This window comes from Hoplias malabaricus, chromosome 3 (assembly GCF_029633855.1).
Source record: "Hoplias malabaricus isolate fHopMal1 chromosome 3, fHopMal1.hap1, whole genome shotgun sequence".
Classification (NCBI taxonomy): Eukaryota; Metazoa; Chordata; class Actinopteri; order Characiformes; family Erythrinidae; genus Hoplias; species Hoplias malabaricus.
Window position 1 is genome coordinate 72,087,346 of NC_089802.1, and position 16,646 is coordinate 72,103,991.

The following is a 16,646-nucleotide window of genomic DNA, read 5'->3' on the forward strand; positions in this document are numbered from 1 at the left end:
GCACTGTAAAATGTCATTGGTCATTTATCTGACCAAACAAAAACATTTGATTCCTGCAACCCACTTCAAAATGTTGAGATAGAATTATTTTTTACCACTGAGTTACATCACTCTTGCTTCGTTAGATTTCTCAGTCTTTTGGAACAGAGGATACACATTGTTGCAGGTTTGTATGTGCAGTTCCTGTCTGTTCTTGCCTGATACGAGACTTCAGCTTCTCAACAGTCCATCATTGCTGTTGTCTGATCCTCTTCTTCATGGTAAATCCCATATTATGAACAGGAGACAGATGTAGTCTGTTGACAGACAAGTCAAGCACAAACACTACAAAGCCATACTGTTGTATTTCTGCTGAAATAACCATGGACTTCCCAGGAAAAAACATCACCTTAATGGCAGTGTGTCTACAATCCTAACATACGATTCAACATAACCTTCACACATACACAAGTCATCTATTTAGTGAGAAACGATGCCCCCTAAATCTTTTTAGGACATTGGGGATTGCACCTTGCACTGATAGCAGTCTGGATGGTCACATTAATCTTTGGCACAGAGAAAGAGGTACCCATATTTCCTGAAAACAAGCAAAAACAAGCATTCATCTGACCACAGCACACACCTTTACATTCAAAGACTGAGGTTTTGTAGGTGCTTGTTTTACACCCCATCATGATACCCTCAACTGCTATCAAAACACCTTCTGCTTATACTGTTTCACAATATTGTAATGATTATTATATACATTTTACTGCTTTTACCCTTCACAACTGTGTTGCTGGCAACAAAATCAAATTATGTTCATATTTACAAAACACAGTCAAGTTGGGTCAGCCAAAACATTGAGTCCTTTAAGTCAGCAAGACATGCTGCTTTTTGAGAAACATCCCAGAATATTAAATGCTACTGTGATTGAAAAGATAGTCCACAAAAGTTGAAACTTAAACTTTACATTTGTTTACTGTCTGGGGGAAGACTGTATATTGTGTCATTTTTTATTTGCTTTTTAAAATACAAATAAAACTTAGAAATGTTGAACCTGTACTGAGTTACATCACTGCACTGTTCTGACACCGTTTTATTCTTTTATCTAAATAGAGAAACATTCTAAGATTTAAAAATCTGCTCATACATCAGGCTAAGACTTAGATAATTTTAGCTTTTGCAAACAGCAGCAAAATCTTTCTCTTAAAATACCTTCACAAGGAAGTAATTTCCAGATCCTGTACTTTTCTCTCTGCTGCTACGTTTATAAACTAAACAGCCCCCTGGCTGAGCAAGACAGTCACTACATCTAAACATTTTCTTTGATTTACTGAAAAATAATTAATTCATCTCCAGATATTTTCTCAATATACCATATAAATCCTGAGACAAATATTCCATCCTTGAACAAATAAAAATAGTTAAGAGCATGTTGTGGAAAGCATTCATAAACAAATAAGACCAATGTTTTTTTTCCCAGTTTTTTATTACTTAAAAAAATAATTACCAACAATCTGCAATGACATGTCAGTAGGCTTCAACATCTCTGTATTTGTCTGTAATAACACACACACACACTCACTTCCTCACTCTTACAACTGATCACAAGATATGAACAGGTTAAGATAATACTCAATACTCAAGCTTATCCAAAACTAGAATTATAATCTTTTATAAATAAAGCACAGCTGTTTACTTCAATTTACAATTCCAACATAAGGAGCAATAAGTAGAATTTTTCAATAAAAATGATGAAACAAAGAATCACATTACACGAAGGTAACAGATATGGAATGTTGAATGCTAGTGAGAACTCAAAACTGGTTGCCAATCTCTTTCCTACTGATCATATCCTACATGAAGACTATGACACATTTGGGCAAACAGCATATTCAGCAGTGAGCCGAAAGAATATGTAGGCTTAATATATTTTAAATATTTTGCCTCCTGCTGACAGGCAAAATACGAATATCACTTACTGCTCTTCTTAATGGGGAATTCCAGAGTTTTTCAGAACTTTAACCAAATGTAAACAATGCCATTAACAATGGTTTGATGTGAAATGGCTGACCTTTGAGAAACAGTTTATGTTTTTCCAGTGGTAGTAGTTAAACACAAGGCCTGCAAGGTCTACAACACACACATAGCCATTTTCCCATCTTAAAAAAATTTTTAATTTTCTATGGATACTTTAGAGCACCCTCCATGTTCTCTTCTGCTCTGAATTTATTCTGTAAAACGGTGTTTAGGTCAAAATTTTCTCTCAAACAATTGAAAATGTCTTCATTTTATGAAACAACTTTTGTGAGGTAGCTTTAAGAGGCTTTCAATACTTCATACATAAAATAATACAGCATCAGAATAGTTCATGAGTGTCTGTCAGTTTCTCTAAAATGGGGCATTTCGCATCAAAACCACTCTGAATGACTGTTTACATCTTAAACACTTGCCAAAAAAGTGCAACTGCTCTTTAAAAGAGGCCTTTCCTTGCCATCTGCTTCTGAAAGAGCACATAAGAAATGCACAAGAACCATTTTGGCATTAATTACTGTTCTTTGATTCCAGTTCAGGCAAATAAATCTAAGGAAACCTCAAACAAACACAAAACAAAACATTGCATTAGGAATACAGCATGTTATAATTAAAGAGGAATACGAATGAAAGATACAAGAATCGCCCTGCTTCACACATACACACACAGCATATCTCCAACTCAATTTTAGTACTGTTTCACTCTGTAATGCAATAGTAATGTAATTAGTTCTGTAGATTAAAGAGAACAAAACGGTAAATGGTTGTGTCAAGGCACTTGGGGCTGGGTCCATGTATTAACACACAAGGACAAAAGCAGTCCACTGAATAAATGCTGTAGCTTTCCCTGCAATTTGCAAGTCAAGTACCAGAGTTCTTGTATACATTCGCCTCTGCCATTGCTTACGATTGGTATCAGCGAATAACAGTCCAAATTGTTTCACATCCAACTAAATTAAGACACACTCTCCTGTAGCAATAAGCAAGTCATTTCTCCTTATCCAGAGATGGTGGCCAGTGTGCAAAGATACCGTACGCCCATTCTGAAGTTCAGTATACACGTCCAGTCACTGGAATATGAACTGTATAAATTCAGTCTACCCACACATCCTGCATTCCATCAGTGTGCACTAACATCAACTCCCCTAAAATCAAGAGAAACAATTAAAGAGAGCATTGCTACTACACAGGCTAACCTCCAGGGGGAGACAATGCTAGGAATGATGAGGTGCTTCATTAACAAAGCTGCCTAAAATCTCCACTTTCTCACGCTGTCTTGTTCAAGTCCAGTTGTTTATTGTCCAACCTAATCCATCAGCACGTTTGACCAACTGATGCCAGTGACAGGCTGAAAAAAGGAAAGACCACTATGTGTTTTCAAGCTGACTGGAAAGAGTAGGACAGGAGAGAGACGTACTAGAACAAACGTACACATCCGTTCTAAATCTCTGCTGATAAACGTGGAGGATGAACTTGTGGTCCTGGGCTTTGGTCTAGTTCAGTCAGACCGCTTCAATCCTACTGCATTAGCCTCTGCTTCAGGATTTCCCAGATCATTGCCTTGCGAAAATAGGGCATGTGACACTAAAGAGAATCAGAGATTTGAAAAAGATATGTAGAGTAAAACTGTACAAGCCATTAAAGCAACTTTTGAAAAATAAATAAAATATGCTAGTGTTGTGTTTACAACTTTACTATGTTTAAATGCCTACTATACACTCCACTGAGCTAATAGGGCCCCACTTGAGATGTCGCCCCTTTCAGTTGTAGCATTCCTTGTAACTTTAATATTGGTGGGTAAATACCTATAATTAGAATTTATATTCTCAAGTTTTGCATATTAAGGGGTTTAATAAATAAGCAGAGTGGGGTTTTAATATACATCTCTTTTAAAAGGCACAGCAAGTATGTTTGTGTGAGTGTTTTACCTGTCTAAATGTAAGGGGGTGTCCACGAGCGATGTAGTCAGCATATTTACACACAAACACGCCACAGTCACTCCCATTCTTCTGCTGGGGGACCTCCTTAAATGTTAAAAAGCACATGACTCTAAGATCAGTATATTCTAGTTTAACTTGCTGAGTTATTTCATAACAATGCCAAGGAAAAACAAAATCTTTATGCTCAACTTACAGTGGCCCGCATGCTGGTCACTGTCCATTTTAAGACATCCAGGTCCTTGCCTTTCTTGACCTTGTACTCCTCTTTCAGATACATCCTGCAAAATTGTGAGTTAGAGTGATACAGGAATCCAAGTACCTCTGCCAAAAGGATTAACCATTTGTTCCAGAAGAAGCACAGCCTGTCTACTTACAATATCAGGTTACAGATGTCATCATGCCTTTGGCCCATGGAGTCATATGATCTCACAGATTTAGTTCTGAAATCAACAGCCTACAGCAGAGAGAAAAGTACCAGGGACTTTTTAGTTTATCACCTACCTTACCTGGTGCCTCGATCAAGTGAGAATCATTTAAAATCCAGTATGACTTTCATTCTGAGCATGCCAGCCAGAATGAACTTTCTCCCCCCTCATACTCCAATGTTTTATCAAATATTTACAGGAATTTATAGCACTACCACAAAGCAATCTGTCAAGTAATGTTACAGTTCATGACTCACTATGAGAGACCAGTGGACGCCCAGGTGGAGGGGTATGAAGACAAATTCATAAAGAAAGAGGTCAACAGCTTTGGTCCAGCGGCGGACAGCAGCATGGCCACCCGTGTGGAGCTTGGGAAAGAAGAACGTGCTAAAGCAGTACACTTTTATACCACTTTTCTCCTGCTCACTTCGTGCCATCACCAGATTTAGGTAGAAATTAATCACCTTGTAGAGAGAAAGAGACACAGAAGATGGAGAGAAGCAGACATTTTAAGCATTAAACAAAAACGCTAGTGTAACCACTTAACCAAGGTCAGGATTATGATTCACAAACCAGATTAAATAACTCTGCAATACATCAGGACTGTGCTTGTATTATGTATTAGGTACCTCATCATTGAGCCAGCTGCCCTCCTGCAGGGTTGCCAGATCCCGCTGCGTGATGCGAAGTTTGAAAGCACTACTCAAAACCAGGTCTGGATCTCTCTGAACAAGGGCAGCACTCACTTCATGCTGAATCTCCTGAAACACGTAACATGCTTACATGATGCAGTATTCATTTTTTTGTCCATGTATGAGAGAAAAATAGAACATTCATTCATTATCTGTAACCCTTATCCAATTCAGGGTCGCAGTGGGTCCAGAGCCTACCTGGAATCATTGGGCGCAAGTAAGGAATACACCCTGGAGGGGGCGCCAGTCCTTCACAGGGCAACACAGACACACACATTCACTCAATCCACCTGCAACGTGTGTTTTGTGGGAGGAAACCGGAGCACACGGAGGAAACCCATGCGGACACAGGGAGAACGCAGTCAGTCACCCGGAGCGGGAATCAAACCCACAACCTCCAGGTCCCTGGAGCTGTGTGACTGCGACACTACCTGCTGCACCACCGTGCCGTCCTAAATATAGAACAGCTCAAGGGTTTACCTTAGTTAGTCTGGGGAACTCCTCACAGCACTTCCCCAAATCAGGGAGGGGTTCAGGCCATGTCTGTTCAACTGGCTTGGACACTGCAACTGTCTCTCTCTCCTTCAGATTTAATCTGGTCTCCACCTCAACAGAGAGATCTACATCTACTGGCTGCAGAGAAAGACAGAGAAAGAAATTGTTCCAAAGAAACACTTGGAAATGCACTGATGCACTCTAGTAATGAAATATTACTTACCACTGTTTTTTTGGAAGAATGATCATCTAGTTTCTTTTCTCTTAAATCACTGATGGGTGACCCACAAGCTACATCAACTAATCTGTAGCAGAAAGTTTAAAACAGCGTTACATGGGAATAACCATAAAAAAAGCAAGAAACAAATGGAGAACTTTGTAATTACCTATCCTTTGTGAAATTTTTTGATGTTGTATCCCTCCACACAGACACATTGGGGTTGACTAAAGAGGAAGATAATCCATATTAAATTCAACTTCAGTCAACGCTCAGGTAACTCTGAATAGTGTGTGTGCTCGCACAAGTGCGAGAGAAACATTAGTTCACATCTGAGCTTACCTCTGATTGGAGCAGGTTTACTGATTTCAGTAGTACGACTAAAGGGCTTGTGACCAGCCACAGGGAAAGACGTGCTAAGAGAATCAAGTATCTGTGTCAGTTTACAAGTAATAAAGCATAAGGCTTCAAAAATGGTTACAGATCACACCCCTTGCAAATATCAAGCACTAAATTTGAATAAGAAATGGCATATAATTATGTTTGTACTTTGGTGGTTTCACCCGTCCAAATGGTAGTGGTTTATTTTTTGAGTATTTCTCTGAAACCATCTCCACCAGCTTCCTGTAGTGTTCTCTGTCGCTTTCCTTCAGTGCCTAAAATAAAAAGATAGCATAATAAAATGAAACAACAATTTGTAGCATATATTTATATGTGGATGCATTTAAGGTGGTATTTGACATAAATCTTTGCAATTAATTTATAAAATGAACGTGGTTTGAGACATGTTTGGATATGTGGTAACAAGAAAGGCTTGGGTGACTAAATGACTTTTTGTTAGGAATATTTGCCTTATAATATTTGGACACACACAAAAAAGCTTTGCTATCCAACTAGTCGATTTAGGTGACATATTTTGGGTCCTACCTCCTCAACTGTAAGACAGGGCTTGTGAGTACGGCTGGGTGGCTCCATCTCAGGCAGCCCCAGTCCAGTTCGAGAAGGTAGCAGCTGTAGTGACCTCCTATGTGGCCATTCTCTTTGTCTATCCTGGTTCCCCATGTAGAGAACTGCCCCTCTGATATCCAAGGAGAAAGTCAAATGATTTATTAATAAGGCAGTGACAGCAAATGCTTTAACATATTCGCAAAACATATTATCGATACTCACTCAGGTTTCTTCACGAGCACCTGGCCGTTCTGGTATAAACTCGGGCCTGTCCTATCTTTACAAGTGAGGCCCATTTCCTTTTGTGTTTCTGATAATGTTGACATAAATGATCAAATTACCTTTCTCTTCTCATTAGCATGAGCAGTAGAATCAACATAAACGTAAAGCAAGTACTCAAGCCTGTGGCATGAGGTTCATTATCTGGCCATCAAATCACACTTACCCATTTTTACATCACCATTAATCATCCATTTATTTAGGCTGTTGCTGTGAATTTCATCAATTCCCATTAGAGCAACATGTTCAACCTGTGTTTGGTGAAAGGTAGAAGCAAATTAAGAATGAGTGCAAATGCAAAATTGTTATTGGGCTAATACTTCTTGTTAGAGAAAGAAAAAAAAGAAAAAACCCACAGTACCTGTGTTCCTCTGTGCTCCTTGTGGTTTCCATGATGACTCTGTCGGTGCTGTCGCAGTCTAAACAAACCCGCAATCCCTGCAAATGTCTTCTTGACCACTCGGACAATCACATCTGCAGAAAATCATGTGTTAAACAGCAACTCCGCTGTTATGTTTTCAGTAGCTGTGACAAATGGAGCACTACTCAATTATAAGTTTAACAGAAACTACCTAAACCTTAAAAAAAATCTTTCTTAGTCATTAACAATTTAAAGAGAAAAAGGGAAAAAAATTCAGACCACTTAATATTAAATTCCTTGATGGTAAAAGAGTGTCATTATATTTATGCCCTTTCATAACAGTCTAAAGGAGCTCTCTTGGCATTAGTTGATGTTAATATCTCAATTGCACTGTTGTTTTTTTTTTTTTTTTTTTTTTTTTAAATCACTACACACCTTATTCAGTTAATGTGTGGTTCAATAGTGTACATTTGAAATTACTAGTGTGCTGTGAGAGATTGTAACACCCCCCAAATCACTCTAGAATTCTGGTTTACAGTTCACACAATTTTAAAAAATTTTGCCCTCCTACATAATTCATGTGATAAATCCATTCTGATATTGATTCTGATATGGAACATATCAGAGTCTTTGGAAGACATAAACAGCAAAACCTTTGCGTTTAATCAGTGAACTAAATAAATAAACAAATGGGATATTATCAGAGGTACTGTCCCCCAGTCCAGTTTTGTCACAGGCAGCTTTCTTGATTGCTTTGGCACTATAATATAGTGTCAGAACACAGAGCTAATTCATGTAATAAATGATCATATAGTTACCATGTCTTGGTCTTTTGATCTCCAGGTGATCAGATAAGCCATCGGGACAGTGAACACTGCATTGAAGAGAAAAAGTTATCAAAATATAACTCAGAATATTAAATAAAGGACAATAAAAACCTTGAATTTCCTTATACATGGACGTAACTGCAATTTATAATGGAACAGGAACATTACATAAGAGATGGGGAGGGGGGGGGGGGATAAAAATTCTACAAAAAATGCCTTTCATTTTCTGTGATCCAATCACAGGGCCTGTAAACTTATTTCAATAACAACAACAAATGACATCACTCTGCAGGCAGTTTGTTTGTTCATTAAATCTGCAAAATTAGGCTTATACAGCCCAAATATAAAAAGGCATCTTTAAAATTACTCCATGTAAAGAAAGGTTGACAGCTAAACCATTATTTGTATCAGTGCAAGTGCACTCTGTCAAAAGACTTATTTTGAAAACTGCATTCTGGAACAGAACAGCTTTCTCTGTTGTTGTGATTCATAAACTCGGCCACTGGAGGTCACTTAGACTAAAGCCTAGATGAGTGATTTGGTATTTTGTTCAATAAGACATTACAGTGTTTTGCATGTATCAGCTACAAGGTTAAAAATAAGTTCCAGTAGGCTTTAAGCAAAATGTGTGTGTGTGTCTGAGTTGGGAGGGCTCTAAAATGTTCTCATCTATAAAAGGGGTGCACTGCATAAAAAAGGATCAGGATCACCGAACTACTCTAATGCCACTCAACCTCTGGTGTCTATATGGTTTAACATAAACAGGCCCTCCAGTGGAATTGCCTAGTGTTTTTTTTTTTTTTTCAAATTTATTGCTCATTTGACCTCTCTGGACATTCAGCTCTGTGGGAATTTGGTAAGTGGACCTCAGATTCATATATAGCTACGTACCAATGCACTAAATTTGACATGTCTAGCTGTAGAAAGTTCTGTGTGGTGCAATCAAAATAACGAATGGTGGTCTCTGACTTTTGCACAGCACTGTAAATCATATACTACTGCTACTACTACTATCTCCTGGCTCAATGAGAAATGCCTGGACTGTTGACATAGATTGTTTCCTGGGGGGCCTGACTATCACCTGCTGACTGGCTAAAGTCATTAACAGCTAATTAAAAAGGGTGTTAACCTTTTAAATAAGTATTTTATTCATTATTCAAACTGCTAACAAGAGAAGTCTAACCAGCTACTCTGAAACAAATGCCATTACCGTGAACGTTAGCAGGCCAGCTTGTGTTTGCTATTGCCATGCTACAGTTGCCGCCAACGCTGCCTTATGTTAACGCTACTGTCTGGTAGCTAACGTTCGGCAAGGCTAAAAACTAACCACAGCCGTGCTTAACGAAGGTCTAAATGGTGTAAATACCAACCTCTGGTAGTTCCGTTTGTTGGGCCTGTACTGCTCGGGTTGTTGTATGTCTGTAGCGGCGGTGGAGGTGGCTGTTTTCATCGGCGGCGCTTTACCGTCTCCCTTACCGTCCGTAGGCCACACCGCTAAACTCCCACCAGAGAAAGGCACGAAAAGCGACGACAGCCCGTCAACTATCCATTCATACATTACAAACCACCACGGAGAACAGGAGGAGTCGCTCGGGAAGGCCAGGACTAACGCCGTCTTATCCTTCCACGAAACCAAACTCGAACACAGCACTGCGGCTAACGGCTACGCGAGCTCTGCTCCGGACTCGCAGATCCTCGCTCTTGCGCGCGTGATCTCCACCTCTCCCTCTCCGCGCCAAACGTCAACAACGTCACCGCTCAGAGCCACGAGCAACCGACCACTTATAAAGCCGGTTTCTCACTTCATACACTAATACATTATTTACATATTTCAGAAGAAATACGTACTGGGTCCTGCTGGTGACATCCCTTCAAAATAAATAACGTCGTGCGAACGTCTTGGTAATGCGAGGGAACGATATAATAAGTGGTGGGAGTTAATTAGGTTTGAAAGTGACTGCGAAAGAGTCAAGGCATGGGGACAGCTTAATACTTTGGAATGGCCTACCCACCAAGATATGGGAATGACATAGTAATGCATGATAAGTCATGAGAACTTTATATTTTTTCATAGGAACAAGGGGGACAAAATATTTTATATAAATAAAATAAATATTTAAATGCTATGTCCCTACACCTTATTAAGTCATCATTTAAAGATTCTATCACACATTATTAAGCTGTTCCCACATCAGTTATTTGCATATCTATAAAGGCTCACAATGTATTTATCCATTCATTCGTCCATCCGAACTCATTCTGATCAAGGTTGTGGTTGGTCTGGAGTCTATCCAAAACCACTGGTAGAGACACTACCTTTTGCAATATGCTGCCCTAAATATATATATTCTCTTACATATTTCATGGTTATGTTAACAAATTACTGATGTGATTAAAGTCCATGCACATACAATAAGCATTTATGAAAAAATAATTTCAAAATATTTACTTTTATTTCACGTTTATTCTCAAAATCTGACTATTATTATTCAGTCATAAGAGGAATATCATTCAGTTCAAGATTGTTATTGTTTTTCCAGTAAAGTCTGTTCTTCACTGAATCTGAGAGAAGGACAGGAAGCTGATGGAATAAACAAAATAAGATCAGTATCTCAAAAAACAAAAAAACAAAAGGGACATAGGTTTGAATATGCTTTGAATAAATGATTTCTATTTTCATACCTTGTGTGTTTACTTTATTTTAATCCAGCAGTAGTCATTCTGTATGGTGAGAGTAAAGCACAGATAAAGAATCTTTTCTGATTTTGGCACAGGTATAAATACAAAAAAACAAAAAAAAACAAAACAATAATATGTTTCTTCATCAATTTCTAACTAACCCTTGCAGTCATTGTTTTTTTTTTTTTTTTTTGATAGTTTTGCAATAAGGTGTTGGCCTGTGTTTGTTTTTCTGGATATCTCTTTTGATCATGGAAGTGAATTATAATACACTATAAACATTACAGATCTAAAAGCACAGAAGACAAGTGGGTTGACTGGTCATTTTCATTTTGGAGAGTGAATAAAAAGAACCCTTGATTCTTTTCCCCTCACTGTAAAGAAAATCACACTCAATAACAATTAACAATTCCACACTGAATGACTTTGTCTTGTGTTGTATTTTGAAAAAATCAGTGACAATTTCCTTAATTTAACCCATTATTTATTTCTTACTGTATACTGTAAACCTCTTACAGATTTAATGAAGGGAGAGTATCTGGACCAGTCTCGTGATGAATGGATGGCTGATAGGCACCACCTCTTCCTGCTGACATGACAGAGGGCCAAGCTGAGTAGCCAATGGGAGGCAGCGGTGGAGGGCTGTAGTGATGATGATGGTGAATTGCACCTCCCCTGGGTTTCACTGTGTTCTCCTAATAACAAACAAATCGTAATTTAAAGAACTTAATAGTTTTTTTTACCCTGTTAACATATCTGTGTGGTATGTTTTATATGCTCGGAAAAAATAATCACTAATCACTAGTGTGTGGGTGTCCACCTGTTCATTTCCATGCAGCTTTATATCATTGTATAACTACAATTACAATAAAAACACATTTCTCTTTTTCATATGTGAATATTCTGTATTAACAAGTGAGGAGTTTGCTGTAATATGGACTCTTTAAAAAATAAATATTTATAAAATAATGTGGAAATACTGATAAACATCAGGTAAAGACCTGGCCTATGTATGGACTTCCTGCACCACCCTGAGGGAAGGCCATTGGAGGAAGTGCCTTAAGCATCATGTTGTGCATTATGATCTGGTGCATCTGAGCATTCTGCATCAGCATCAGCTCCACCATATCTGAGGGTCACAACAAATTATATCACAAAAGAAGTCATTTACAAACATGGAGTTTTAGCCTTACAAGCTACTCAGCAAAACAAACAAAAACACATAATTAAAACATTAAAGATGTAACCAAATCATATGGAATAATTTCATGTCAAATGCTCCAGTCTAGAGAAACATACAGAATCATTCATTCATTCATTCATTATCTGTAACCGCTTATCCAATTCCAGGTGGGTCCAGAGCCTACCTGGAATCATTGGGCGCAAGGCGGGAATACACCCTGGAGGGGGCGCCAGTCCTTCACGGGGCAACACAGACACACACTCACATTCACTCACACACTCACACCTACGGACACTTTTGAGTCGCCAATCCACCTGCAACGTGTGTTTTTGGACTGTGGGAGGAAACCGGAGCACCCGGAGGAAACCCACGCGGCCACGGGGAGAACACACCAACTCCTCACCTCCAGGTCCCTGGAGCTGTGTGACTGCAACACTACCTGCTGCGCCACCGTGCCGCCCCATACAGAATCTGAATTATTTAAATTGGTTGAGATAGGAACCAGACATCTTAACCACATAAAGGTTCATCAAAGAGAAATTATATCAAATGGTCACTAATACCTTCCTGAATAGCAGACTAATGTGAGATGTACTGGCCTGAAATGTCAATCCTATATTGATATAAAGTATTTGCAAAATATTTCAATAAAATCAGTTCAATTTCCTCTTACCTGGTGATATTTTACAGTGCAGTGGGCCTTTTGTTAGTGTTGAGGAGGCTTATGTATGTGCATGATAACAGATGGTCTACAGGGGGTAACTATAGTCTTATACAGTAGAGATATAAAGCAAGTAGAGATCATGAAGTATGAAATGAGAGTGTGTTACCTTCTTTAATGCTGCCAGGTCTATGTGGGACAGACTGAGGTGGGGGAATCTGGGCTATAAGGGGCTGCTGCTGTGGTAACTGCTGGATAATGGTGGCAGGCTGCTGTGGTATCTAAAGTATTTAAAATGATGTGTTAATTTAAAAAAAACTCACAATGCATAAATAATATATTTCTGCTATGAACTACAATTGTTTATTGGGCTTAATAATACACCACAGTATGCAAACACATATGAATCATACAAAATCTTTATCAGTATCTAATCATTTCAGATATTTGATAGTGTTTGTTTGTTTATTTTTTGCTTGTTTTATTAAGAAACCAATACATGTATAAAATAACAATAAAGTGCTAATATAATTAAAGTTTATTATAAAAATGTGTAAATAACATAAAAGATATTATGTGTTTATAATGCTAAAAGTAAAATGAAAGTATATGAATGTATAATAAAATACTTCATTATGATAACTGTGACAAACAAATGTAATAAAACTCTATCACTATAATAACCATGACTATACCAATATAATAAAGTATCACTAAAATAAATGTTATCATAACTCTATAAGGGCGGCACAGCTCCAGTGGCCTGGAGGTTGTGGGTTCGATTCCCGCTCCAGGTGACTGTCTGTGAGGAGTTTGGTGTGTTCTCCCTGTGTCCGCGTGGGTTTCCTGCGGGTGCTCCAGTTTCAACCCACAGTCCAAAAACACACGTTGGTAGGTGGATTGGCGACTCAAACGTGACCGTAGGTGTGAGTGTGTGAGTGAATGTGTGAGTGTGTGTCGTCCTGTGAAGGACTGGCGCCCCCTCCAGGGTGTATTCCCGCCTTGCGCCCAATGATTCCAGGTAGGCTCTGGACCCACCGTGACCCTGAATTGGATAAGGGTTACAGATAATAAATGAATGAATAACTATATAAGTTTTATGAATAAAATGTGTGGTGGTAATAAAATAAATGATTTTCAGTGCAATATCTTTGGTGATATTAGTATAAAACAAAAAGTTAATTAAAGTCAGGTTTGCAAAAGAAATGACTGATTGAATGAAATGTTAAATGATCAGATCTATAAGGTGGTGTATAAAAAGACTTCATATGAAGAATGCGAGCGTTATATTGTCTCACAGTGTGCTGAATGATTCGTGGAGGAGGTGGAGGCAGAGGAGCAGGAGGAGGAGGAGGATGTGAATGATAAATTGGAGCATGAGCAGCAGGAGGTGGTAAAGGAAAAGGCTCATAATGCTGCCGTCTGCGGGGTCCAGCCCAGGAGTTTGGCCTTTCTAGCTCCTCTAGCATGTGCTGCTCCTGTGTCACACACACATGGAAACAAAGCCATATACTCATATACACTGAGATCATGTACTGGATTATAAAGCTGGCTTTAACGGTTCAAAATGAGCAAATAGCTGGAAGAGAAAGAGCTGGCCTTAGAAATGTGTTCAGGAAAGAGGAAATCTGATTCTCCTCTTGTTCTCCCTACTCTGCTGCCAAGACAGCAAATCACTGCAGTGAATTTTATAAATCCTTACTCCAACCATCATTACTTCCATAGAAAAGGAGCAAATCCAAACCTGGATCACTGCAAGTACCGACAGAATAGTAAAGAAAACTTTGGCCATAGTATTTCAGTTTTATTTAATATTGGATATTGTGGATATATCTGTGATTTGTAAGTATTTTTGGTGTTCTGTTAAAATCTTGTATGTACAGATTCGTTTGTGTAGTGGTAATGCAAGGACGATGTACCATACTTCCTTAGATCAGTTTTTAACTGTGATGCAGAGTGAAGTAAAACATGGTCATCCAGTCAAATAACATGGTAAACAAGAGATAATAATTATGATACCCGAAGTCGCCGCAGCAGTTCTCTCTTGCGTCTCAGAGCGCTGTGTAATGCATCCATCTGTCCATCATAACTTCCTGTGTTATAAGCATAGAAAATGTCTATTATTCATTTATTCATTCATTGTCTGTAACTGTTTATCCAATTCAGGGTCGAGGTTGGTCTGGAGCCTACATGGAATCACTATGCACAAGGTGGGAACACGCCACAATCACATATTCACACACACACTCACACCTTTGGACACCTTTGAGTCACCAATCCATCTACTAATGTGTTGTGTTGGACTGTGACAGGAAAACAGAGTACCCAGAGGAAACCCACGCGGACACGGGGAGAACAAACCAAAGTCCTCATAGAGAGCAGGGTTCAAACCCAAAACCCCAGGACTCTAGAGCTGTGTGACAGCAACACTTCCTGTTTTTTTAATTCCAGTTTTCCCACCAATCTTTAATTGTCATTCACACACACATGCACAAACATATATATATTTGTGATTTAGAGTTTTCATTACTTGTGGAAAGTGCAGAATCTCCTCTTTGACCATGAGCTTCTCTCTCATTTTCCAGTCTCTGGTGTCCAGGGAAAAAGAAATCATTAGCTAAGTTTCTCTGACCATATACAACAAAGAGATTCTATATAAAATGTAAACTTCTGCCAATAATTGCGTTAAAATGTCATGAGTAAAGACCAGTTACAATGCTTCAAAATTATATTAAATTGAATATATAATTTCCCTCACCTTTTCCAGCAGCTTTAATTTCAGGCGGGTCATCTGTTCAACCATTGGATCTGCCATTTTAGAGGAAGGTTTCTTATGCTCTTTTTAAAAATCACACAGAAAACTATACATCTAGGTCTTATTTCTAATGTGCTTCAATATCACCATCTGTAATTCCAAATCTGACATTTCCATTAAAGCTCTCAGTCTTATTATGTTCTCCTCACATGCCAGTGTTTGGCTTTTTTTTTCTTGGTTGCCAGAGACATAAGTGTGTTCCTGACTCTGCCCACTGCACTTGTTGCTGTGATACACTCTGAGGTGTATTTGACTGAGACGTTCTACAGTGTTTTCATTCATCTATTTCCAGAAGTGGGTAGGAACTATTACAAGTCCATGATATGGAAAAATATCTAATATCATAAATAATATATAAAGTCATTCAGAAATAATTTATTTTTACTACAAAATGTACCAATCAAGGTGTATGAAATATTTATTGCATTTAAAGCTTTTACATTTTTATTCTATGAACAGTATTGCTCATTCATTAATTTTTTGTAATTCCTTTTTCCTAACTATAATATCAGTGAGTGGGCGGCACGGTAGCACAGCAGGTAGTGTCGCAGTCACACAGCTCCAGGGACCTGGAGGTTGTGGGTTCGATTCCCCCTCCGGGTGACTGTCTGTTAGGAGTTGGTGTGTTCTCCCTGTGTCTACGTGGGTTTCCTCCGGGTGCTCCGGTTTCCTCCCACAGTCCAAAAACACACGTTAGTAGATGGATTGGCGACTCAAAAGTGTCCGTAGGTGTGAGTGTGTGAGTGAATGTGTGTGTGTGTCTGTGTTGCCCTGTGAAGGACTGGCGCCCCCTCCAGGGTGTAATCCACCTCTGGACCCACCGTGACCCTGAATCCACCTCTGGACCCACCGTGACCCTGAATTGGATAAGCGGTTACAGATAATGAATGAATTAATGAATATCAGTGAGTCCAGGGCTTACACAGGATCACTGGGTGCAAGGCAGGAACACATTCTGGATAAAGCAACAGTCTACTGTGGACAGTTTCCCACAGTCAGTGGACCTACCTATTTTTGGTTTATGTGAAGAAACCAGAGCATGCAGAAGAAACTCACACACACACACAGAAAAAAAAAAAAACCCTTGAGACCCAAGGTAACGATTATA

The 16,646-nt window shown here is 38.8% G+C and overlaps 2 protein-coding genes across 3 annotated transcripts; both read right to left on the minus strand.

Moving 5' to 3' along the window:
- Positions 1 to 1,466: 1,466 nt before the first annotated feature.
- Positions 1,467 to 10,045, minus strand: senp2 (SUMO specific peptidase 2). 2 transcript variants are annotated; one of them, XM_066665746.1, is made up of 17 exons: positions 9,571 to 10,045; positions 8,192 to 8,247; positions 7,374 to 7,486; positions 7,179 to 7,263; positions 6,956 to 7,043; positions 6,713 to 6,863; positions 6,335 to 6,441; positions 6,128 to 6,201; positions 5,955 to 6,012; positions 5,792 to 5,873; positions 5,554 to 5,706; positions 5,011 to 5,142; positions 4,639 to 4,845; positions 4,331 to 4,410; positions 4,150 to 4,234; positions 3,945 to 4,037; positions 1,467 to 3,600 (listed from the first exon to the last, which is right to left on the minus strand). In XM_066665746.1, the coding sequence occupies exons 1-17, from the start codon at positions 9,756 to 9,758 to the stop codon at positions 3,535 to 3,537; spliced, it is 1,818 nt and encodes a 605-aa protein (XP_066521843.1). In that variant the 5' UTR covers positions 9,759 to 10,045; the 3' UTR covers positions 1,467 to 3,534. The 2 variants fall into 2 exon arrangements, with proteins under 2 accessions (XP_066521843.1, XP_066521842.1); XM_066665745.1 differs by having other exon boundaries at positions 3,945 to 4,040; positions 9,571 to 10,042.
- Positions 10,046 to 11,391: 1,346 nt separating this feature from the next.
- zgc:112416 (uncharacterized protein LOC550509 homolog) lies at positions 11,392 to 15,538 on the minus strand. Its single transcript, XM_066664066.1, has 7 exons — positions 15,482 to 15,538; positions 15,254 to 15,311; positions 14,743 to 14,816; positions 14,022 to 14,201; positions 12,893 to 13,004; positions 11,881 to 12,008; positions 11,392 to 11,574 (listed from the first exon to the last, which is right to left on the minus strand). The coding sequence occupies exons 1-7, from the start codon at positions 15,536 to 15,538 to the stop codon at positions 11,392 to 11,394; spliced, it is 792 nt and encodes a 263-aa protein (XP_066520163.1).
- Between the last annotated feature and the right edge of the window lie 1,108 nt (positions 15,539 to 16,646).